The sequence below is a fragment of the Aulostomus chinensis genome, chromosome 8 (assembly GCF_037954235.1).
Source record: "Aulostomus chinensis isolate RoL2024-O1b breed Wild chromosome 8, RoL_Achi_v1.0, whole genome shotgun sequence".
Lineage (NCBI taxonomy): Eukaryota > Metazoa > Chordata > Actinopteri > Syngnathiformes > Aulostomidae > Aulostomus > Aulostomus chinensis.
The window spans coordinates 27,106,215-27,129,848 of NC_141327.1; the positions used below are offsets into that span (position 1 = coordinate 27,106,215).

Here is a 23,634-nt window from a genome sequence, read left to right on the forward strand (position 1 = left end):
TCTGATTGATCATCTGACGAAACATATCATAAATGTATAGTTAACATCAGCAAGTACATAACATATAAAATTATTTAGAAAGCTTTTCTACAGCTGTACAAACCCAAAGTAATAAATTAACAAATGGTGACTAAAATGTTTTTTTTCCCTTTTGAAATGATTTCATACAATGCTATATAATATAAATTATAAACTGCCATATGCAAGACGTAAATTGAGGTTACACATTATGAAACAGGAGAGACGGAGCCAAAAGAGCTGGCAAGCCAACATCTAATGCAAGTATAATAAATTATTTATTGCATTTTGAGCCGGAAAACCAATTGCACAAGGATGCACATTCAGGGTTCAACACCAAAGCTCAGTTTTCAACCTGATATAATTACTGCTCATTAAGGTGATGCCATCACTGATTATTCATCAAGTTTTGTTTCGGTCTACCCAGAGGTTTTGTACATGGTGTTGGCTTCTTGTTGTGCCTCTTTAAGTGTAAACTATAATTCTGAGCGTACTGAAAGGACTTTCCACACGCCTCACAGGTGTATGGTCTCTCTCCAGTGTGTACTCGTAGATGAATTCTAAGATGACCCGCTCTGGAGTAGCTTTTGCCACAGATGGCACACAGGTGAGGCCGCTCACCACTGTGAGTTCTGAGATGTACCTTCAGGTGGGAGACCTGTGAGAACGCCTTCCCGCACTGGTCACAGTGGAAGTTCTTTTCTCCAGTGTGGGTCAACTTGTGTTTCTTCAGCGCTATCGCCGTGAGAAAATGCTTTCCACACTCAGAACATAGAAATGTGGAATCTCCTGAGTGACTGCTGATGTGTATTTTAAAATAATCTTTGTTTTTGAAGGTCTTGCCACACTCTGGACAAGCGTAAGGCTTCTTGTGAGTCTCACGGTGTTCCTCCAGTTGTTCCTTCTGAGGGAAGTCCATGCCACACTCACCACACACATGAACAGTTACCAGTGATTCCTTAGGAGCACTCTTCTCTTGAAGTAACGTCCACTTTGATGAGTCTTCTGTGAGGAAATTAAAAAAAAAAAGTACAACAGATTAGGTATTACATCGACATGCCTCACACGATTTCAAATTATAATTCTCGCAGTTAAAACACTGCCAGAGCTCAAATGGAAGATAAAAATATGTTTTTTTTTGTTTTGTTTTTTTAATTTAACTTCTAATTATTCAAATTTAGGGAGGTGTGAGAAAAACTCATTTGTTTCCACAACATCTGCACTGTAACGTAATGTAGACGATGTAAGATCCTGGCAGCATCTGACCTTTGTGGGTCTTCATGTGTGTTTTGAGGTTTCCACCCTGAGTGAACCCTCGTCCACAGATGAAACACTTGAAAGGTCTTTTTCCCGAGTGAATCACGAGATGCCGCTGCAGAGCGCAGTTGCGAGGGAACACTCTCCTGCAGGTCGGACATTCAAAGACCTTCTTGGTTCTGTGAGGCTCCTGGGATGGTTTGGGCTCCTTACATGACTTTTCCTGAAGCTGCTCATCTGACTTGTGTAATTGCTCATCATCTGCTGAATAAGAAAATGCAGAAGTTACTGTATATGTGTGGTTAATACCCCCCCCCCCACACACACACACACTGCGCACACCTGTGTACACACAGGTTTGTCAGATCTGAATAAACTCATTAAATAAACAGAACAATCAATCCTGTTCTCAGAGTTCAGCACCAAAGTGGAGCATCTTGGGTTCGTGTGCAGCGATGAGGGTGTGTTTTTAGCCTCAGTCTGTTTTTGAAACTCAATGCTGACTAACAAAGTTGCAGATGGACTGAGATGTATTTCGCTCATATGAAGTCTAGAATGCCAGCATTGTCTGTCAACCCAAGTCTCACCTATTCCTCTGCTGACTTGCATCCTCAGAAGCTCTCCGGTAGATGGTGCGGTAACGCGTGGATGGGGTCCGTGTAATCTTGAGCCACCAGATTTGTTCAGCAGCGGATGCTCCGTATCACACGATGGCAGGACAGACACGTGGAATGCACTGACATAGCCGTCCTGCTCCTCTCTACTGGTCTGCAAGCGCCATTTCCGAGGCATTCTGTTATCCACGTTCCCGTTCCTGAAATAACAAAACAATATAATGATCAGTAAAAGGATGCCTCTTCCTCAAAACTGTCACAAACATACTGTGTTTATTCGATGTTAATTTCAGGAAGAGCACTGAGAGAAATCTTAACTGACAAGAGTCCCACTGCTCTGGCTGACACACTGTGAATACACCATCACTGGACTGAATGCAAAGCAAAGGATAGAAACCTAGCGACCTGTCTGCCGTGTAGTCTGGATCATCGCTGTCCACTTCCTCAGGACCTGCCTCTGAGGAGGACAAATCCTCGGAGTCCTCATCTTCATCCTCCGAGTCGATCCTACGCTAAGACATGTTTACAAATGAGAAACACACACAGGGAATAGTCGGCTGTCACTTTCTGTCACTGGCTCTGATCAGTCACAAGTATCCCTCTCTGATACCCGCCCCGATCATGTGACCCCCTTCCAGCCCAGATGGCTTAAGCCTGTCTGCATCTATGAACCCCAACTACCAGCAGAGAATTGAAGAAACGATGACAAATCACAGGTGATGCTGCTCCTGTTGTCCATGTTAGGGTATGGCCTACATGCACGTGACAGCCGCTCGTGTCAAGGCAACTTTTGAGTATTCCATAGTCCAACATGTATGTTGCCAGTTCAGGCATTCCCAGTATATGTGAATGGTCATGTGATGTGCATCATCAGTAGGTTAACATAATTGGAGATCACTTCTGAATCAGTGAGGAATCGTCCCTGGGTGGGGATCATTTTCATTTTAAACTGTGTTTTCAATTGAGTTGCAATCATAGATCAATGTTGCAGCTTTTATCCCACATCTACTATACCTGACTTCCACCTCGTGAGGCGCAGGCGAGGTGCTCCTCTCAGGGTCATCGGGAGAATCACCTCTGTCCAAAAAGAAAAAGAGAAAGACACCATGTTCAACGATAAAATGAATTCCCTGGATCTCAGTCTCAGATGGTGGGAAGAGATGACTTTTGTGTTGTTTCTCACAGCCACAACAGAAAATTTGATGTGTTTTATTAATACTTCATCATTTAAGAACCAAATGCAGGTAGATTTTCCATTTGCTGCATCAGAGAGATCAACCTGCCAAAAGGCCACCAGGAACACATCTCAACCAAAGTTCTGGAGCGATAGTTATCAGACGATGAAGCTCCGACCACAGAGTCTGAGGTGCGTTCAATATCACCTTGTAAACTCAGAAGCCAAGATCTGTTCCTTCTTCTACCATGACAACATTCTTAACAATCACACAGCAAAGCAAAACATAGATTACAATTTTTGATAAAATAATCAAATCAAATAGTTACCATCAGAATGAAGGTTTTGTTGTCCTATAATCAATACAAAAAATAACTTATTAGCTTGCAATCTGTTTGAGCTGTTTTTTCTTTCCCTCTTGTTTTGTATTTGTGGCTGGTTAAGCTACAGTTTGGTGGGCAGATTTCAGACCCTGCATGCTGACATTGAATCAGTCATAGCAGTAAAGCCTGGACAGCAAACGCAAATCTGTTGCTTTGAACCACTTGTGGAGTAAACGCTTTCACAAGAAAAGAGTTCAAATGAAAACACTGGATCAGAACTGTTCGCCTCACCTTCCCAAGAAAGACTCAGAGCCAACCCTCGACACAGGCGGTGAAGGAGGCGGTCTGGACGTTCCATCCGTCTCTTTCTCGTGGCTGAAGCGGAACAATCAGAATATAAAGCTTCATTTAATGAATGAGAGGCAAACACTGAAACACAGCACCCAAAAACCATGTTAAAGAGGCTTAAAACTATCTGCCTGACGCCACTTCTGTTGACGTTCGTTGTAAATACCAAACAAGAATCATGGACATGGACACTGGCGCTGTGCTGCGCTAACGTTGCTAAGGTGAGTGAGCAAACTCCAACTGTTCAGTGAGTACATTTAAATTTAAGTCTTTATACAATATCTTTACAATATTAGGTTATGAGTAACAGCTGATTTGTTTAAAATTATTAGGTTATGAGTTACAGCTGATATATTTAAAATTATTATGTTAGGTTGTAAGTTACAGCTGATATATTTAAAATTATTATGTTAGGTTGTAAGTTACAGCTGATATATTTAAAATTATTATGTTAGGTTGTAAGTTACAGCTGATTTATTTAAAATTGCTATGTTAGGTTGTACGTTACAGCTGATTTATTTAAAATTATTATGTTAGGTTGTACGTTACAGCTGATTTATTTAAAATTACTATGTTAGGTTGTACGTTACAGCTGATTTATTTAAAATTACTATGTTAGGTTGTAAGTTAAAGCTGATTTATTTAAAATTACTGTTAGGTTGTACGTTACAGCTGATTTATTTAAAATTACTATGTTAGGTTCTAAGTTACAGCTGATTTATTTAAAAATTATTGTGAGGTTGTGAGTTACAGCTGATTTATTTAAAAATTATTGTGAGGTTGTGAGTTACAGCTGAAATATTAAATTATTCTATGAGCTTAAGCGAAAGAGACACTTCTTGTAGAATTTGTCCTTCCTTCCAATTATTCTATTGAAAGCTAGCTGTTAGCTGCTAGTCACCTAGCTCGATATTAGCTCCCTTAGCCATTACAACCAAAGACTATTCACTGCAACTTTGTAGCTCACGGGACGGATTTGGAAGTTAATTACTTTATTTTATTGGCAGGAAGGCTCATATACAACAACCAGTCTTCACGTTTACCTGTCCAGAAGGAACTTAGCCAGCTGTGCATCGGTTAGGAAGCCCTTCTGTCGGCGGAGTTCTCGCCACCTCTGAAACGACTCCCCGATGTAAATGCGGGTCTTCGTTCGTTCCTTCTCAATCTCTCTTCTTCTCGCCAAATATTCATCTGAGCGTCTTTTCTTTGGCCGTACCTCGGCCATTTCCCAAAGTGTATATGTTGAGTTGTTGGACGCCATCCTGCTTAGTCCCCAGTGCATGCACTCGCACGATCCCATCTCGTCGGTGATTGGCTGGAACCTGGTTTGTTATGTTTACGTGCACATCCTGTGCACTCAGCGTTTGTTTGTGGTTTGTGAGCCCTGGGTCGCCTCCAGAGACCGGACTTCTTCCTGGTGGATTCAGGGGGCAGGCAGCTAGCGGGTCAAGGGGAGACGCTTACCATTTGAGACAGAAATGAAACCATGCAGCAACGCCAAGTGCACCTTTTAATGCCCTTGTAATTATGTGAATAAATGAATAAAGATTAACCTGTAAAGTGCTACATTTTCTCAGCATGACAAACTTGGCAGCCCCTGCTCGTGTCTCACCATTCCCCCCCATGTGTGCTACAGTCCAGGAGGAATTGAGTGACGTTAAGTGCACTTCCTTAAATTGTGGTCACATGACTTCACTTGTTTATAGTTACTTGGATACAAGTGGCGGCTCATTCTACCCTTTTCTCCCCTAAATATAGTTGAGAGACAGGCGAGGTGTTTTTATTTATCCCATTAACAGACCCTGTGACACATTAGCAACAGCGGTGTTCGCCACCTGTCAGGGAGGAACAAGGTAACCTCCGCATCCGTCCTCATGCCTTCGCCCTCCCGGAGGTCCCTCCAGCGTTGGGAGCCTGGCCGATGTAGACTCTCGCCTTCTCCAGACGCTTCTTCCTCAGTTTCTGTTCCTCAGACCCTCTCTTGGGTCGTTTCTCTGCCATCATTTGACGGTGGGTTAAAACCCCGAAGGCAAAACAAAACCAGCAAACAATCTTGTCAATATTAAGTTCATCATATCACGCGGGAACAAGGTGCACGGGCGGCAGATGAATGCATGACGAGAGAGCCACGATTTTCTACTTTTGATTTTTTTTTTTAAAAAGATGTCTGCTGGTTTCCAGCGCTCTTCTTCTGTTGTTCAATTTCGGCAGCAGCTTTTCGGTACATTACCGCCACTTTCTGAATTAGCTACACCATAGCCTGCAAAACTTCACAAGTGATATTGATAACCAGAGGAAAAGTACAAATACCCTGATAAAATACTGCTCTGGAGAGAGGTCCCACTCAAAAAAGTCAACTAGGTTAATTAATATCGCCATCTCGGTCACTGTGATTGACAACCAGGTGAATCATTTAGTTGTTGATGAAATCTACTTCTGACTATGACATCAGTCAGAGATCAGCTAAGAGATTCAGCTGAATGAACTTCCCTGCCAATCTGTGCATTACTGTATTATTTACAGCAGGAAATGCTTTATTGTGTTCAGAGCGTAAGGTGATCAGTAGGAACATACAGTATGTAGACTGAAAGGGCACACTGGCAACTGGACAGCAAAAACAGGTATCAGCAGTGTTGTTATCAAAGTATCAAAAGTCACCACTCACAAGGATAAACAAAACCTTCGCTCCAAAAAGCCCGTCCACCCTCATTCTTCCAAACGGCACGAGTGTTAGTTTGTTGTCCTTTGCCACTGTGAGAAGCGTCTAGTTGGGTCACCAGAACAGCGTCACAGCACCTTGACATTAACGTCTCTGGAAGTCTGGCAGAGGGAGGAACCCGGTGAGCGATGTTCCGTCCATCGGTGTTTCTGCCGTGGTGGCGTAGAGCACCATCTCCCGCAGGCGTATTAACTCTAGATTCATGTGATTCTCCTTCTTGTCTTTGTGAACTACATTGCTGATGTGTGCATTAACGGCATCACGGTTGTATGGAATAAACAGAAACACTAGTTTCATGTTGCAAATTTAACAGTTCTGCATTCATCGCTGATGCTGAGCCATCAACAATGCTAGCAAGGTAACCACGTTCAGGTTTTTGTGTCCCCCCCCAATAATCCTACTCACACATTACATGGCCACCACTCCCAGTTGTGTATTTTAAAAAATATCCTCGAAGGGAGGGAGCTTGTAGGATTTCAGGGTGTAGATCATACTGCTTGTTTAGTTTGGCTCTTTTACTCTCATAACTCCTCGTGTTTGTAAAAGTCAACAGTGAAACCTCAATCCCCGTCAGCTCAGTTCCATCTAAGTTAGAACGAAGCTGAACGAGCACACAACAGCAAGTCTTCTGCCACATTGTTTCACCTACTGCTTAAGCCAGTAGAAGTACTTGTAGTAGTAGTAGTAGTAGTAGTATTTCCTAGATGATGTCACTTATCATTCAACACTTTGTTGTTTAGGTCGGCCCAAAGGTTTTGTGGGTGGTTTGGGTTTCTTATCGTGAATCATCACATGTGCTCGATAACCTTGAAAATAATAAAAGGATTTCCCACATTTGTCACAAGTATATGGTTTCTCCCCGGTGTGTACTCGCAGATGTACTTTGAGAGTACCGGATCTGGAGTAGCTTTTACCACAGACGGCGCACAGGTGAGGCCGTTCGCCACTGTGAGTTCTGAGATGTACCTTCAGGTGGGAGACCTGTGAGAACGCCCTCCCACACTGGTCACAGTGGAAGTTCTTCTCTCCGGTGTGGGTCAACTCGTGTTTTTTCAGCGTTATCGCCGTGAGAAAACGCTTTCCACACTCCAAGCACACGTAGGGCGAGTCTCCTGTGTGAACGCGATCGTGTATTTTTAAATATTCCTTGACTTTGAATCTCTTGCCACACTCTGGACAAGCGTAAGGCTTCTTGTGAGTCTCGCGGTGTTCCTCTAGCTGTTCCTTCTGAGGGAAGTCCATCCCACACTCACCACACACATGGGCGGTTACCGGGGATTCTTTCGGGGCACTTTTCTCTTCAACCAACGTCAAATTTGACTCTCCTGTGAGGGCAACACAGAAATGCACTGTTATTTAGCTTTGGGCAGATCATTCCTGCAGTTAAAAGCAAGAAGCAGCATTCCAGTTTAGTGTCAGACCACATATTTAATCTGAAATCAGGAACTGAACTCAATTTACAAGAATCAGGATCAACCCGTTACTGAAAACAAACTAGAGTCAGGAACTTTCTACTGAATCAAGCACATAAAAACTTTGAACACACGTCTGTATTATCAACACAATACAAGGCTGTGGTGGCCTCTGACCTTTGTGGGTCTTCATGTGTGTTTTGAGGTTTCCACCCTGAGTGAACCCTCGTCCACAGATGAAACACTTGAAAGGTCTTTTTCCCGAGTGAATCACGAGATGCCGTTGCAGAGCGCAGTTGCGAGGGAACACTCTCCTGCAGGTCGGACATTCAAAGACCTTCTTGGGTTGCCGCGTCCACTGCAACTTTTCCTGATGCTGCTGCTCATCAGAGCTGCTGGTTTTTGGTACTTTCCGGGACTTTTTATTACTCACCTGCCCATTACTGGAAGGAGAAGCACACATTTTACCGGTGGAAACAGCAGTTATTGACAATTAAAAGTACTACATTTGAAACCCTCAGGTTTACACTACATTTGGGCTCATTTCAGTTTAATGTTGTTATTGCCTCACCAGTAATGAGCTTAAAAAGAACAAACATTTAGTTGTAATCAACATGTCAACTGCAGCACTCAGCGATACGCCTAACAGCTTTTCATTCTTGTCTTGATTCGTGAATTTTCAGACCCTCTTCCCAAATTTCTGATACCTCTTAGTGAATCTTTCATGCAAATGATTTCTAACAGTCAGAGACGGCAGAAAACTCAAAATGCTAGTTTGTATTCTGAACTTAAATACTTCACACTACATTTCAAATATATTTTTTGATGACGAACCTGCTGGGTTAGATTCTGCGCGTCTGCATCTTCAACAGTAAGAAGAGCAGCAGGACAGGCCTTTGTCCAGTGGTGATAAAGAGCCGACAGTGAGATCCCACTGAACTCACCTGCCTGGTGTGTAGTCTGGATCGTCAGTTTCTGCTTCCTCAGAGACGGCCTCCTCGTCCTCGTCCTCGTCCTCGTCCTCCTCCTCAGACCAGGTGTCATCCTCCCAGTCACTGCTATAAATAAAGACCAAAAAAAAATTATCAACTCAAACAGATCTCGGCATATGTGTGAATAAATAAACAGATACTTTTTAGAGGTCTCAATCTTACTCTTTTAATGTGTGGCACACTTGAAGCAGCCAAGGCAAACTGCTGCCCACTGCTGCTGCTCACTGCTCCGTTTACAAGCTACATCCACACATGGGGGCAAGGGTGCAAATCAATTGCATGAATTGAATGTGTCATTCTCTCAGTAATCCTGCGTCGGCCAATCATCAAAATGTAATTACGGTTGAAAAAATAATGGACTGGGAGACAAAACCAGTGTTTAATGTTGTTTTATTTTGCAGTTTTTCCTCCTAACATCCACTAGGAGCGCTGTTCATAACCGACTAAACTCCATCCACCCATTTTCTACCACTTATCCTGTTAAGGGTTGCAAGGGGGGGGGTGGGGGTGGAGCCTTCAGGCAAGAGGCGGGGTTCACCCTGGACAGGTCACCAGTCCATCACAGGGCCAACACATATAGACAGACAACCATTGGCTCTCCCAGCCACGCCTACGGTCAATTTAGAGTCTGGATTAACCTGGTCCCTCTTGATGTCTTTGGACTGTGGAGGAAGCTGGAGTACCAGAGAGAACCCAGCAGGAACAGGGAGAACATGCAGACTCACACAGAAAGACCCCGCGTTCGAGCCAGGGCTTGAACCTGGAACCGTCTTGCTGTGAGGCGAAAGTGCTGACCACTGCACCACCGTGCCGCCCCCGACTAAACTCAATGTCCCAATTAGTTCTCAACTTACTGAATCTGAAGTTGGTGATGTCATCACATATTTCTCAGGCTAAATGCTCTCTTAAGTGAGCAACAATCACATGACACACTTGTAGAATTTCTACAGTGAAACATAAAATGACAAGAACAGCCAGAGTGACTCTGGAGAATGAATTCATTAAAGGTTTCCCTGACTTCCATTGATTTCTACACAGATGATGTAATTTTATCTTGAGAGTTAGCATCGCCACAGGTCCCCCCAATCAAAATGCAATGGAACCATTGTTTTTATTTTACAGTTACTGGTGTTTGAATATGTTTCGAGACAGAGGCTTTGTTAAGTGATAATGCAGCAATCAACCATCCACTGCCGATCTCGTTGCTTCTGCTATCAACTGTTGGGAAGTTAAATTCCACATTTCATCGTCCTGCTCCTGCTACAAGCTCGGAGGCAAGCTATTTTTAGAGCAGTTATCCATTCAGCAGCATTGCAAAATTCCATTATGAGGTCAGCCACAATGTTGTACAATCGTGGTTATTCTAGATCTACTGTACCCGTCTTTAACAGCAGACAAGGGCTCCCCTACGCCGTTGTCAGAAGATTCATCTCTGTCAAAAATAAAAGAGAGGAAACATTACTAATTTACACCATCATAACAGACAAAGTCAGTTGTTCTGAGACTGTGAGTTTAATGCAACCACAGACAGAGGAGCTGAAAGCCAAACATCTGATTAGATATCTCACCTTCCTGACAAAGAGCTGACATGTGACCCCGGTGGCAGTGGTAGAGATTTAGAAGTGGAGGTCTCCTTTTCATAGCTGAACCGCAAAAAACAATGTGATATATAAGATCAAGTGGACGATTCTCTGTTGTGTATGAGTGCAAAGCTGAGTTTAAGCAAGAACAAAACTTCAGACCCACTTGCCTAATCAAGTATGGGGAAAAAACAAAATTAAAGCTGAGCCATGTGGAGCCAAATTAGGACACGGGGGGGGGGGGTTACTGAGTAAAAACAGCACCTAATTAGGAGACTTGTAATATCTACAATTTAACAGAGACTTCAGGTTGTTGTCTCCTTAATCTCTGTCTCCAAATATGAATCATATGTTCGTGCAACCTCAGTGTACAGCTGATTTCTTTAAGACACAGGACAAGATAAGATGAGGACAACGTGTTAAACTCAAACTGGTTCTAATTTGCAACAAAAGAAGATGATTAAATGATGACATACAGTGTCGCATAAGAGCAGTAATGCAGTTACTAATGCAGGAAGAAAGAGGATTTAAGTTCACGGACAGGTTACATTGTGGCAACTTTCAGAGAAGCTGCGTCCAAAATGCCACACTTGACAGTGTAAACGCAAAGGTACACTTAAGTTCACCACAGTTTTGAGTAAATCTCAATAGTATGCATCCATTTTTTTTATTTATTTACAAGGTGCAGTTAACACTAGTCACAATTTAACAGCCAGGGGATTTGGGAAAAAGAAGAAATGAAATGTACAACAAAACCATCAAAGCAGCAAACCATAACATAGCAACCTCCAGACTATAGAAATGAATTAATAACTAGAAAACAAGAAGAACGAAAATAAATACATATTGCGTACACAGACATCACTCTTTATAATACTAATCCAGAACAGAGCCTTCTTGCTCCTAAATCCATTACTTGTCAGGCAGTATTGCTTCAGTTCATCCAAAAAGTGTTGGAAGCTGGGTTTGGAGTCATGTTGTTGTTGTTTTCTTATTAACGTGAAACTTCCCTAAAAAAGAAGTAGCTGTGCTACATAAAGAAATAAATAAAAGTCTTATGCTCCATGATTTTCTTCAAATCGAAAAAAAAATCTTTTTTTTTCTTTTAAGTGGATTGCTTGCCAAGTTTTCCTGTAGATAAAGTTTCGCATATCCCTCCAAAATATTCTGGCATACATGTCATCACTGCGTGTATGCCAGAATAGTCTGCCTTAATTCGGGCGTACTACGCAGACGGCACACGGCACTTCCTGCTGTTGAGTTGTTGCCAAGCACCGCATTGGCGCTTAACATCATCGCATTGCATTGTGGGAAATTTCTGCTTGGCTCGTGTCCATCAATCCACACCAACACATTTCTCCGGAATAAGTATGGATAGCTCATACTATTAAAATACATACTCAGGAGGGTGGAAGTATGGAATTTCGAACACAGCGAGGAATTCCATACATGATCGAGTAAAGTGGTGGCCAGTGACTGACTACAGTTAGATGGCAGTAATGCAGAGACTTGGATGCCCGCTGCCAAAACACACATAAAACACCACTGAAGAAGAAGGAGCAGCTGCAGCTCCCTCACTCCCAGCTGTTGAGAAGCTAACATACAGGGAGGATTTGAGACAGTGCACACCGACACCGATACGTCATCCCGCGGCCAAAGCTGACACCACAGCACGTCTGACTGCCTGAGTGCCGGGTCGCAACTTAATAGCAACCGCACGCGCCACTGTGAAACGGGTGCTGTTTGCTAGCTCGCCAGTTGCCATTAGCAAACATTAGCAAATGGTGCCAAATAAAACTGAGCTGTGGTGGAAGTAAAGTGACTTACTTGTCAATGAGAAACAGGGCAACCTCCGCGTCCGACTTCATGCCTGTCCGCTCTCGAACTTCCTTCCATCTCTGGAAAGACTCTCCGATGTCAATGCGGGTTTTGGCTCGCTTCAAATCCAGTAATTTCTTTTTTTGCTTTTGCACCTCAGACAATACTGTCTCCTGTCGCTTGTCTTCCACCCGCTCAGTTGCACAGGGCTCTTGCTTGATGGAGTTGAGCATTTTTCCACCGCCCGACTCGCTCCTGCTCTGCCTTGCAGTGTAGCGGAACGGTTTCCAGTCCAGTACCGTTCAGAAGTGACCGAAAACACATTTCAGTTTGGCCCCATGTCAAGAAAAGCAGTGCACACACGAAACCGAAGCATTTATAAAATGAGTCCTTAAGCAAAAAAAAAAAAAAACAGAGCAGGAGACTCTGGTAGCTTAGCAACGGAAGAGAAAACCGCTTTTCGTCTGCCGCTGCTGTTTCTACTTCGTCTGAAATTGGAAGCCAGGCGGGTCGCTAGCGCCCCCTAGTGGCCAAGACCCCTTCATTTTACAACGTGTTAATCATCCCTGTGTATCGCTTAACGGAAAACAAGCTTTACACACACTTTAGCCCTAATCAGACGGGAGTAGTTTCATGTGGTGACACTGGATGTTGTTTTAATTACCAGGGAATTCAGTCGCGCCATGTCAGTAAAATGTATGGCCCCTTTTACTTTCTGTTAAACGGTCCGGGAATATTACCATGGGTAATATAAATCCCGTGCGAATGCGACCCTCTGTATGTGAATATGGATATTCGGCTGGGCGTGTCCCTTTACTTCTTTTTCAGGCACTCTAGCCTCTTTTTTAGCTTCAATTTGACACCGAAATCCTCGCCGACTTTTGGATATGTCCTGATGACCTCGCTATATATTTCCTGCCGCACGATGTGGTTTTGAACCGTTCTCTCAAACATCTGATGAAAGCCCTATTCTGTCATTAGAGATTCCTCTCTTGTCCAGTTCCTTGCCTTTGCACGCTTCCTCCCGTACGGCGCCATGTTGGATGATGTTCGGATGTGTGGAAACCATAGCAACGCAACGCCTAAAAGAAGCAACGTAGCACGCACATGGCAACGAGAAAGTGACGCTGGGGCGTAAATAAACTTACTACCTGACAGAGCGGGGTTGTTTTCACCCGCAAGTTTTTACACTTTGTTCGGTTATTTCTTGATTTCTTTTCTAGGGTTTGATCAAAGTTGCAACTGCGTGGGTTCTCTCTGGTACTCCAGCTTCCTCCACAGTCCAAAGACATCAAGAGGGGACCAGGTTAATCCAGACTCTAAATTGACTGTAGGCGTGGCTGGGAGAGCCAATGGTTGTCTATCTCTATGTGTTGGCCCTGTGATGGACTGGTGACCCGTCCAGGGTGAACCCCGCCTCTCGTCCGAAGGCTACCGGGATAGGCTCCAGCTCGCCCCCCCCCCCCCCCCCCCTAACAGGATAAGCAGTAGTAGTACCAATGGATGGATTCTGGTCTGCATGGGAATGTTATTGGCAGATTCGTGGAATGTTGTGAGACCTGGAAATGAAGCAGGGATCCTGGTTCAGTTAAAGATGTTTTAATTCCTTTGCAAACTGGATTCGTTCAATTAATTCCTGTCCTGACGTCCATTTCCTCATTCAATATTTGAGCATTTAATCTACCCTGACTGTATAAACCATATATGCAGACATAGTAAGATCATTTCGCGATGTTTGCAGAACCCAAACCACACATGCTTTGAACAACTTGGATAAAATAAACAAGCTGTGCATTGGAAACGTGTGTACCAATTTGTACCTGTAATTGCTTGCGAGTCTAAGGACAAGACGTTGTGTTGTGTACCAGCTGAGGGATATTAGGTTTCAAAATTCAGCTTCCTCATACCCCTTTATGGAGACTGGTGAAGTGTTTATCTGTACCTATTAGAACACGTTGGGAGGCATGGACAAGCAGCAGCAGTACTGGACGTGGAGTACAGAACGACCGATTAAAAACATTTAAGACACAAAGACTCTGAAAAACTGGATAACAAATACAAACATGAAAAGTCCGTTCAAATATTGAAGAAAAGTATCAGACTATAAATATATAATATTTGAGAACACTACACAAAACTTCCAACTAGGAATTCTAAATAACCAGGAGTCATTAGTCACAAGTAAAGCCTGGACGTCCGCTCAAACCGCCAGAAACTCCCCTGATGACGTCGCCGACGGCTCACCAACCTGCTGTTTAGGGCGACCCAAAGGTTTTGTTTGTGGCTTCGGCTTCTTGTTATGAATCATCAAATGAGCTTTATAACCGTGATAATAATAAAAGGATTTCCCGCATGTGTCACAGGTATATGGTTTCTCTCCAGTGTGAACTCTCAGATGTACTTTAAGGGCACCGACTCGGGAGTAGCTTTTCCCACAGATGGCGCACAGGTAAGGCCGCTCGCCGGTGTGAGTCCTCAGATGAACGTTGAGGTGGCAGACCTGTGAAAACGCCTTCCCACACTGGTTACATTTGAAGTTCTTTTCCCCAGTGTGTGTCAACTTGTGTGTTTTAAGAGTTATTGCTGTGAGAAAATGCTTCCCGCACTCGGAGCAGATGAATAGTGACTCTCCTGAGTGAATGCGCTTATGTCTTTTTAAATTATCTTCAATTTTGAAGGCTCTGCCACACTCGGAACACACGTAAGGCTTCTTGTGAACTTCATGGTGTTCTTCCAGCTGTTCCTTCTGAGGGAAGTCCATGCCACACTCTCCACACACATGAACAGTTACTGGCGATTCTTTAGGGGCACTCTTCTCTTTATGCAGCATCCACTTTGATGCCTCTTCTGTGAGGAAAAAAAGACGTTCTTGGTTATCTGCAATAGAACAGGTCAGCGGCTCACACATATGAAGTGTACCTCCTGCTGTTAAAGGCCAGGGTAAATCAAACTTTTAATTAACCCAAAATTAATTCAGAATTGTGTCAACCAGAAATCTCTGTGGGGAAAAAAAAAGCTTTCTTTTCTATAAGCCTCTTCATTAAAAATGTAGACTGCAGGAGATTCCTGCTTCGTCTGACCTTTGTGGGTCTTCATGTGAGTTTTAAGGTTTCCACTCTGCGTGAATCCTCGTCCACAGATGAAGCACTTGAAGGGTCTTTTTCCTGAGTGAATCACGAGATGTCGTTTCAGGGAGCTGTTGTGAGGGAAAACTCTCCCGCAGGTCGGACAGTTGACAGACTTCTGGGCTCTACGAGGCTCCTGGGATGGTTTGGGCTCCTCAGACTTTTCCTCAGGCTTCTCGTCAGTGCCGTTTTCAGTGTTTTCTTTAAAAAACAAAAAACAAAACAAAAAACATCAGTCACATTTTTGTGGTTTTGGTAGAGGTAGGATGGTTTACTGAACATTTGGTTGACTAAGAGGCAGCAGAAAATTGATTCTTTATCACCGATGTGTGGCAGTATGGGGGCCGAGGTCTCGGCAGCTACAAGCCTCACCGTTCCCTCTGTTGACCCGAGTTCTCAAAACCTCCACAGCGGTCGAAGCCCTGGAAAAAATGACACACTGTGTTGGAGTAAGAGCGGACCCACTGTAAAGGTTAAAAATCAAGACTTGTTTAAATTTAAAGTCCAGTGCTCCATTTTTTCTTACATGATGAACTAAAAAAACAAACAAAAAAACAAAGATAAAAATATACTTGTGCTACCTTTTTAAACTCTGCAATTGATATTTAGCATGCATATCGGAAATCATACGGCACTGGCTGCTATTTTTGTCTCCAAAAATCTTGTCTACGATTACACGGACAGCATCATTCAATTCATATCTTTCATGCATTTTAGTCCCACAATTACGACTCTTTTACAATTTTCCTTCCTCATGAGTCACTCCTTCAAATAATCAATTCACATTCCTGTTCACATCCTACAGGGCAAAGCTGAGCAAATGGCTAAAGACACATACTGACGTTATCTCTCGACGCTCTGTCCTGGAGTCAGAATTCGACTTGAAGCCATTTGTGTCATGTTGCTGTCACGGTGCCTTTTGAGTGTGTACTTAGTAGGAATGCAAAAAAACTCTCCAGTGCTTTGTTGGCACTCGCTGGAATCTGGACTGTGTGTGGTAAAGCGGTTGGACTATCATACATGTTGTTAACATGCCGTGAAAACTTCAACGGTGTAGTGACACTTCCTAGTAATTCAGACGTGCGTGTATACGGCACACTTGGTTAATGCAACTTCAAGCACAATGCTCCACGTCTTAGTCTGATTATTGCTGACTCCAACGATGACCTAATTCAGGTCGTAGAAGTCAGAAAATGCTGTTGTCATGGAAGCAGTCTTTAGTCTGGTTATTGGAATATTGTTGTACACGGAAATGTAGCCAGTGATGGGTTCAGGAAGACAGTGAGAGAAGTCTTTGTTTTCACACCCCACCAGTCCTACTGAAAACCCCCACGATGGACCGAATGCAAAAGGAAACCCACCTAACACAAATGCGTGGTGCGTACTCCGGATCATCGCTATCCAGCTCCTCAGAGACACCCTCCTCTACCGAGGACATATCCTCGGTGTCATCATCCTCAGACAATGGTTTATCCTCCCAATTATCCTCAGATGAGGGTTTATCCTCCCAGTCCTCCTCAGACGAGGGTCTATCCTCCCAGTCATCCTCCGACAATGGTTTATCCTCCCAGTAATCTTCAGACGATGGTTTATCATCCCAGTCAATGCTACACGAGACACACGAAGATCGTCACATTCATACATCGTTACATTCTGATCTCAGAAGGCGAGAAGTGAACTCGGGCAGGACGATGGGCCGAGACACCAAGCAGCTGCAGTCATTCAGTACGTTCACACACACCAACATTCCATTATTATTCCAAAAATTCCTCATTTCATAAAGGTCATGTAAAATGCATCAGTGTTCACAGCAGCCCTACGTCCCACACGTCTTGACTGATTCCAGCCAGATGTGTAAATGCAGCAGCTTACTGCTACAAAGGAGGCTGCAGATGTGCTACAACTCTCCTGTACCTCTTTTTGGACCTTAGGAACACTAGTCTGCCGCTTCTGCGTCAACTAATGGGGATCCATAGTTAACAATAAACTAGCTGAAATACTTTCAGAGTCTTCTTAATCATTAAACACGTCATAAGTAAGTAAGCAAGATTACTAGTGGAATAATCATGTCAACAGTTCAGTCTGAAGATTGTCATTTTCAGAAAAAAGGCAAAAACAATACAATATAATAATATAAGAACAATAAAATACTGAGTATACGTAAACATACGTCGTCATTGCTTAAACTCAGCAATGTCGCCGTGATTATGCTACATCTACTACACCTGACTTCCACCTCTTCAACAGTAGAAGTGTTCTCAGGCTCTTCTATTCTTTGCTTGGGGAGGTTCGCTCTGTCAAAAAAACAACAACAACAAAACAAAACAGAAAAAGTGTTCATGTTCTGCTCTCTAAACAGCACTACAGACCATGAAAGAGAGGTGCTACTAAACAGATATGAGGTGAAATGTGTTTCAAGAATAGAAAAGGTAAAACATCTACCCTTCGGACAAAGATCGGGAGCAAACGCTGGTCACCGGAAGCAATGGAGAGGGTATAACTGTTTCCTCCTTGCAGGGCTTGACAGTAAATGACGCTTCCTCAAAGCTGGAGCATAAGAAACACAAACATTGGAGCACAACACTGTTGAGAGTCAGACCAAATTATTCCCCAACTAATGAGGTGGCAGGAATTTGTCCCGTCAACGATGAGAAGTTGTGCAGTCGAGGCAAGTGCATGGATGAGGCTGGAGTTACTAAGTTTGAAGCTCAAGTCCAAGTGTTTGTGGATTCCTGAGCGTTCAGCTGAATAAAGCAGATGTTGATTACACCGGACGAAGACCGCGGGGGTTTAACAACCGACAACATGTTCGGGTTTGCGGTTGCTTGGCTACAGGCAGATAAATGTCATCATTTTGTGCCATCAGAAGTTTGCACCCCTTAAGTATGAAAGCAGTGTAAAAATTTACCTCATTTTAGTAAATAAAATAATAATAAATCACGAACAAAAAAAATTGTCATGAATAATTTGGCACTCAACGTTGATAAAAACAAATCATCATAATTTCCCCTTTTGGTCATAATCATGCAACCCTAGTGTCTGTCCAGCTTAGTCACATTCACTCGCGAAATACACACGACTGTCAGCTGCCACGTTTCCGTCTCATCTAAAGCCTCTTTAGGAACTGAGAGCCATCAAAACATCGCCCGCAGTTACGAGTTGATGCGTTCCACTGAAGAATTTTCCCACAGTGGTCGTAGTTTACAAATGACACAACACGCACTTTATTACACGGCACATTTTAACATCAAAGGTTTATCAGGTGTTACGTTCTTGTGTTAGGACCCAATGAAGACCCACCTCTGGGAGTCAGCGCTGTTGCTGGGCAGCGATGGGGGGTCAGGTGGCTCCAGGTCACTCTCAATCTTAACAGGGGTCAATGCAGGCAGACTCTTCGTGTACATGTCGTAACTGTAACAGAAGAATATATTTGATACGTATCAAGCAGTGAGAGATGTGGATGGCATGTGAGCGTCAGCGCAGATAAAGTTGGAATTTTTATAACCAATCAAAGGCAAATAACAGTAGCTCATTAGCCAAGGGGGGTTGGCGAAACCTGCTGGTTCCCCAATGCTCTAATTACCGTCATTTAGGCGGATACTGCAACATGAAATCAGGTTGTTTTTTTGCATTATTTCATCATTCTTAATTTTATTGAGAAATCCATCCTAGAGTTTGTCGTTTGTTATCAGAGGGAATCTGTATCAAGTGGAGATGTTTTCTGAAGTCTGCAATCATGATGCAGGACATCTCTGTACCTCCAGTGTTAAACGTGGTGTTAGGACCCAATGAAGACCCACCTCTGGGAGTCAGCGCTGTTGCTGGGCAGCGATGGGGGGTCAGGTGGCTCGAGGTCACTTTCGATCTTAACAGGGATCGATGCAGGCAGACTCTTTGTGTACATGTCATAACTATAACAGGAGAATGTAGTTGTTACGTATATACCAGTAAGAGATCGGGATAGCACGTGAATGTCAGCGCAGGTAAAGATGGATTTTTTTCAGCAATCAAAGACACACAACAGTAGCTCATTATCCCAAGGTTCCCCAACACTCTAATTACAATCATTTACACTGATACTGCAACATGAAATCAGGTTTTTTTAACTTATATATTCATTATTCTCATTTTTATTTAAGAAAATCCATCCAAGAGTTTGTAGTTGGTTATTTGAGGGAATCTGTATCAAATGGAGATATTTTCTGAAGTCTGCAATCATGATGCAGGACATCTCTGCACCTCCACAGCCTTCAACGCCACCTGGTATTTCGACAGATGCTATTAGCCAATTGCAGCCCTAGCAACGGAGCTCCAAACATTGTAGCAATACCAACACGTCCAAGAGCAGTGTCGCTACATCGGTGTCTGCTCTCAGTCCCTTCTCTTCCTTTAGAGCTCTCCAGCGATTAAAAGCGACACCGATTGTTATCCGTGTTTGTCCTCGCCGTTTGTCGCTTTCTTTTTTTGACTTGATTCCCTCCTCTGAGCGCCGGGCTTTCCTTTTCATTGAACCTCCAGGAACGTTTACTTCGCCCTCCCTCGATTCTTCCGCCATATTCTCGGCTGCGCTTCTTCTTCGTTGGTTAGCAAACAGCTCTCGGCTGCATTAGCGCCCCCCACTGACACGGAGCGTGCAAAGAAAAAGATCTGTTCTTATCACACCACTATTCCATGACCTTTTTCTTCAGCTGGCTCAAACTAGCGGAATCTAGCAGTCGCAAAACAATCAAATAGTTATCCATTGCATCTTCCTCTTTACATCCTATGACTATGCTAGCTGCTAGCTTATACTGTCAGCACAGGGTTAAAACAAATAGCGACGTAGCGATAGATGGGCTGGACAGTTGGTGACTAAACCTAGAGGCTCCGGGAACAAAAGTAAACAGTTACCTGTCCAACAAGAGGACAGCAACAACAGCATCAGTTTTCAAGCCTTTCGCATCCCTCAGTTCTCGCCACCGTTTGAAAGCCGCGCCGATGTTCACCCTGGTTCGTCCTCGCATTTTATCCAGTGATTTGTTATTCTTTGCATTTTCTTCTCCGTCTCTAGCGTTGTTGACTTGTGAGGGGACGGAAGATGAAGCTGGCGGAACGCGAAAGTTTGTCTGCCCCTTCCCATCCATTCTCGTACGAGTCGCTAGCTTCAGCCAGCCAGGTGTTACGGTTGTCTCTGTGACAATAGGATGGAGAATCCAGTCATGCGCCGTGTGTGTGCGTGTGTATGGTGGTGGGGGGGGGGGGTAAACTATTAGTTAAACTATTAGCAATTATATATTTTTACTGTTATCACAATTATAATGCAGAAACTGGCTACGATGGCAGTGTAATATGGAGCAATATGATTTATACTGTCTACGCACCTAGGAACTGTTTACCACATAAGAACTGTTCTTAGTAGCTACTGTTTCTACACGGACATGTTACGTTGTCGCACCAGAAGACGAGAGCAGAAAAAAAGTATTATCAACGTGTGCCGGCAAGTTAATAAAGAGACATCCAGTGGGGATTAACCTGATATATCTCGTGAAAATAACAAACCACCTCGACGCAAAACAAATAACAACCTCCCCAACAGGAAGAGAGCGACCTCCGCGTCACTTTTAGGCCCTTCAGACGCCTCAGGTGTCTCCAGCGCTCGAAGGCTGCACCGATGCTGACACTGGTTTGGCCTCTCGCTTCATCCAGAGCTTGCTTGGTCGCAGCTTTTTTTTCTGCGTCCGTTTTTTTTTGTTTTTTTTTTTTTTAATTATCACGAGTAAAGCTAGAGTCTCTAGACTGGCTGCTGTTTCTCTGCCACTGTACTCAAACGAACTTGTCCTCCTATAACGCGGTGTTACTGCAGACGACTGTGATGAATAATCAGGGAGCCCCCCCCCCCCCCACACACACACACACACACTTGAAGACATCTGATTAGTTTCTCCCATGCCATCCAACGCGTCAGTCGCTGGTTGGTGGGAGTTTTTACAGTCCCACCGCTGCCACAGAGGCCTGTTTATTTTTGTTCCTTTTTTTCTGAATTCATAATGAACTGACTACTCTCGGGACAGAGGGACCAGTTCACCCAGTACAACTCTACCGTTAAAGGAGGTTACACCCCACCCCCACAACCAAATTGACACCACAGATTGACAGACTCGGAATAACAGTCCAGAGGCATTCGAGTCATGCGGTCTTATCTTATCGCGATACATGACGTGACGTCCAACAACAACAACAACAACAACATGAACCTGCCCCAAAGTTGGTAACTTGAGCAGCTGTTTGTTATTTTCATTCGTTAGCAAACGTTAGCTCACCTATCCAGCAGAAAAGTGGCCACCTTAGCGTGGCTTTTCAGCCGCTTTTCGTCTTTCAGGTCCCATTATTGGCCCTCGTCTCGCTCCTTTGATGGTCCGCCGCCAATATTTGAGACGGATAACGGGACGAACCACGCCGTTTCTCATCCATTACTCCGATTCCTCCAACGGCTGCAAACCCGTAGGAGCCTCCTTCTCCTTGCTCAACGGCGGTTTGCTACCAATCTTAAGAAGTGCACTGCCGCCACCCAATACTTCCTACCAAACACTAAACTCGACATATGGAGCCCGTCTGGAAAAGCACTGCCTTTTTCCTGCGTATTCTTTTCTCTTTTTTCCCCCCCCCAATTTCACAAAAGAAACACGATATGCAAAGACTATGCAATAAATCTGTCTAAACCGTTTTTTAAAATTATACTCTAATCATGAACCCCCCCCTCCTCGTTCCTCACAGCCTGCATTTACAATAAATTACAGCAAACATAGCCTCTCCAGCTAGCAAAGTCGGCGAATGAGTTTCTTACCTGTCCAAAAGAAAGGCTGCTACTTGCGCGTCCGTAGCTAAACCTTTAGATTCTTTTAGACTCCTCCAGCGAGCAAATGAATCCCCAAGAATCACTCGCGTTGCACCGAGCCTTTTATCCTTCTCCCTCTTATCTATTGCTTGTTCTATAAAAGACTTTTTTCTTTTTGCTTTGTTTTCTTCCTGCTTTATGGGAGCCATGCTCGCCCTCCTTAATGCGCTGCTTCTGCTTCTTCTTCTTCTTCTTCTTCTTCGTCTTCTTCATCGGCGGTTGGCAAACAACGATTAGGTGCATCACCGCCACCCTCTGAACTGGAGTGTGGATCTAAACAATCTAAATTCTATAAAACAAACCAGTATGTCTTAAAAAAACAAACAAACAAAAAAAAACTGAAAAATAAAACACAAAACAAACATATCCAGAATTCCTTTGTAGGGTATCCCGAATATTCAAGGAGAGCTGTTCTTTCTGTAGCTGCGAAATAACTGTGGATCTTCGCTGGTGATAAAGTGGACGGTGTTCAATGACATGTTCTACAGTCTCCTGACTACTTTTGCAATCACACAAACCATCCGCATGCTTATTCAGCACTGTCAGGCTGCTGTTTAATCCTGAGTGACCCGATCTCATTCTTGTGATAATTTCTTCTTCACGCTGGCTTGTTTCTCTACCTGGCCCAATCTGTTTTTGGATATTTTGAAGGCGTCTTCCTGTACTTTTCACTGTTCAGCATATATTGCCATATATCCTTTATCTTAGCTTTTATGATACATTTGATTTCTTCTTTGCTACACTGAATATTCTGTTCTATTTCCTGTTTCTGTTTCACACGTTTTGCATACTTGTCTGCTGCTTCATTTCCAACTATCCCGACATGAGCTGGAACTCATCCTTAAGAAATTCTAATTCCAGACGTCTGCAACCTATTAGCAAGATGTAATATCTCAAACACGACTGCTCACCCAACACCGATCCAACAAGGCACTGATACTCGCTTTAGGCTTCCTGGTCTCAGCCTTTTGACGGACAGCTAAGCTGCCCAATCAGGTGCATTCTGGTTTTGGCTGTTGATGGACAGCTGAATGGGCCAATCATTCATTCTGGTAGCAGTGTTTGATTGGGTGGAGCTACATTTGGCCCTGCACCCCTTATGTATTAGGGATTTTGATGCTTCCTTTTTTTTAAACATCATAGTTTATGATTCGATTACCATCGAGACATCCTGACAAATTCAAGGATGATAACAAAAAAGTACATACAAATTTGGGAGCCTATCCTCACTCTGGGGGGGGGGGGGGGGGGGGGCCTACCCCAGGGTGACATTGGGTGAGAGGTGGGGTTCACCCTGGACGGGTCGCCAGTCTGTCACAGAGCCATCAACAGCAAGAGGGGGCTCAGTATCTTGTTCAAGGATACTTGGTCTTGGTCACC

The 23,634-nt window shown here is 43.7% G+C and overlaps 2 protein-coding genes across 7 annotated transcripts; both read right to left on the minus strand.

Moving 5' to 3' along the window:
* Positions 1 to 282: 282 nt before the first annotated feature.
* Positions 283 to 13,319, minus strand: LOC147257860 (uncharacterized). The gene is made up of 14 exons (XM_086210335.1): positions 12,265 to 13,319; positions 10,426 to 10,500; positions 10,236 to 10,289; positions 8,810 to 8,923; positions 8,043 to 8,308; positions 7,182 to 7,778; positions 5,613 to 5,728; positions 4,778 to 5,064; positions 3,678 to 3,761; positions 2,904 to 2,966; positions 2,295 to 2,396; positions 1,863 to 2,089; positions 1,285 to 1,539; positions 283 to 1,023 (listed from the first exon to the last, which is right to left on the minus strand). Exons 1-14 carry the CDS (start codon positions 12,486 to 12,488, stop codon positions 407 to 409), a joined length of 3,081 nt encoding a protein of 1,026 aa, XP_086066461.1. The 5' UTR covers positions 12,489 to 13,319; the 3' UTR covers positions 283 to 406.
* A 519-nt stretch (positions 13,320 to 13,838) lies between these two features.
* LOC147257861 (uncharacterized) lies at positions 13,839 to 22,467 on the minus strand. Of its 6 annotated transcripts, none has more exons than XM_086212064.1 (9): positions 22,204 to 22,467; positions 19,181 to 19,291; positions 18,681 to 18,791; positions 17,823 to 17,927; positions 17,606 to 17,674; positions 16,742 to 16,987; positions 15,753 to 15,802; positions 15,336 to 15,581; positions 13,839 to 15,102 (listed from the first exon to the last, which is right to left on the minus strand). In XM_086212064.1, the coding sequence occupies exons 1-9, from the start codon at positions 22,401 to 22,403 to the stop codon at positions 14,456 to 14,458; spliced, it is 1,785 nt and encodes a 594-aa protein (XP_086068190.1). In that variant the 5' UTR covers positions 22,404 to 22,467; the 3' UTR covers positions 13,839 to 14,455. The 6 variants fall into 6 exon arrangements, with proteins under 6 accessions (XP_086068190.1, XP_086068192.1, XP_086068188.1 ...); XM_086212066.1 differs by lacking the exon at positions 22,204 to 22,467 and adding an exon at positions 21,680 to 21,894; XM_086212062.1 differs by lacking the exon at positions 22,204 to 22,467 and adding an exon at positions 20,271 to 20,541.
* Between the last annotated feature and the right edge of the window lie 1,167 nt (positions 22,468 to 23,634).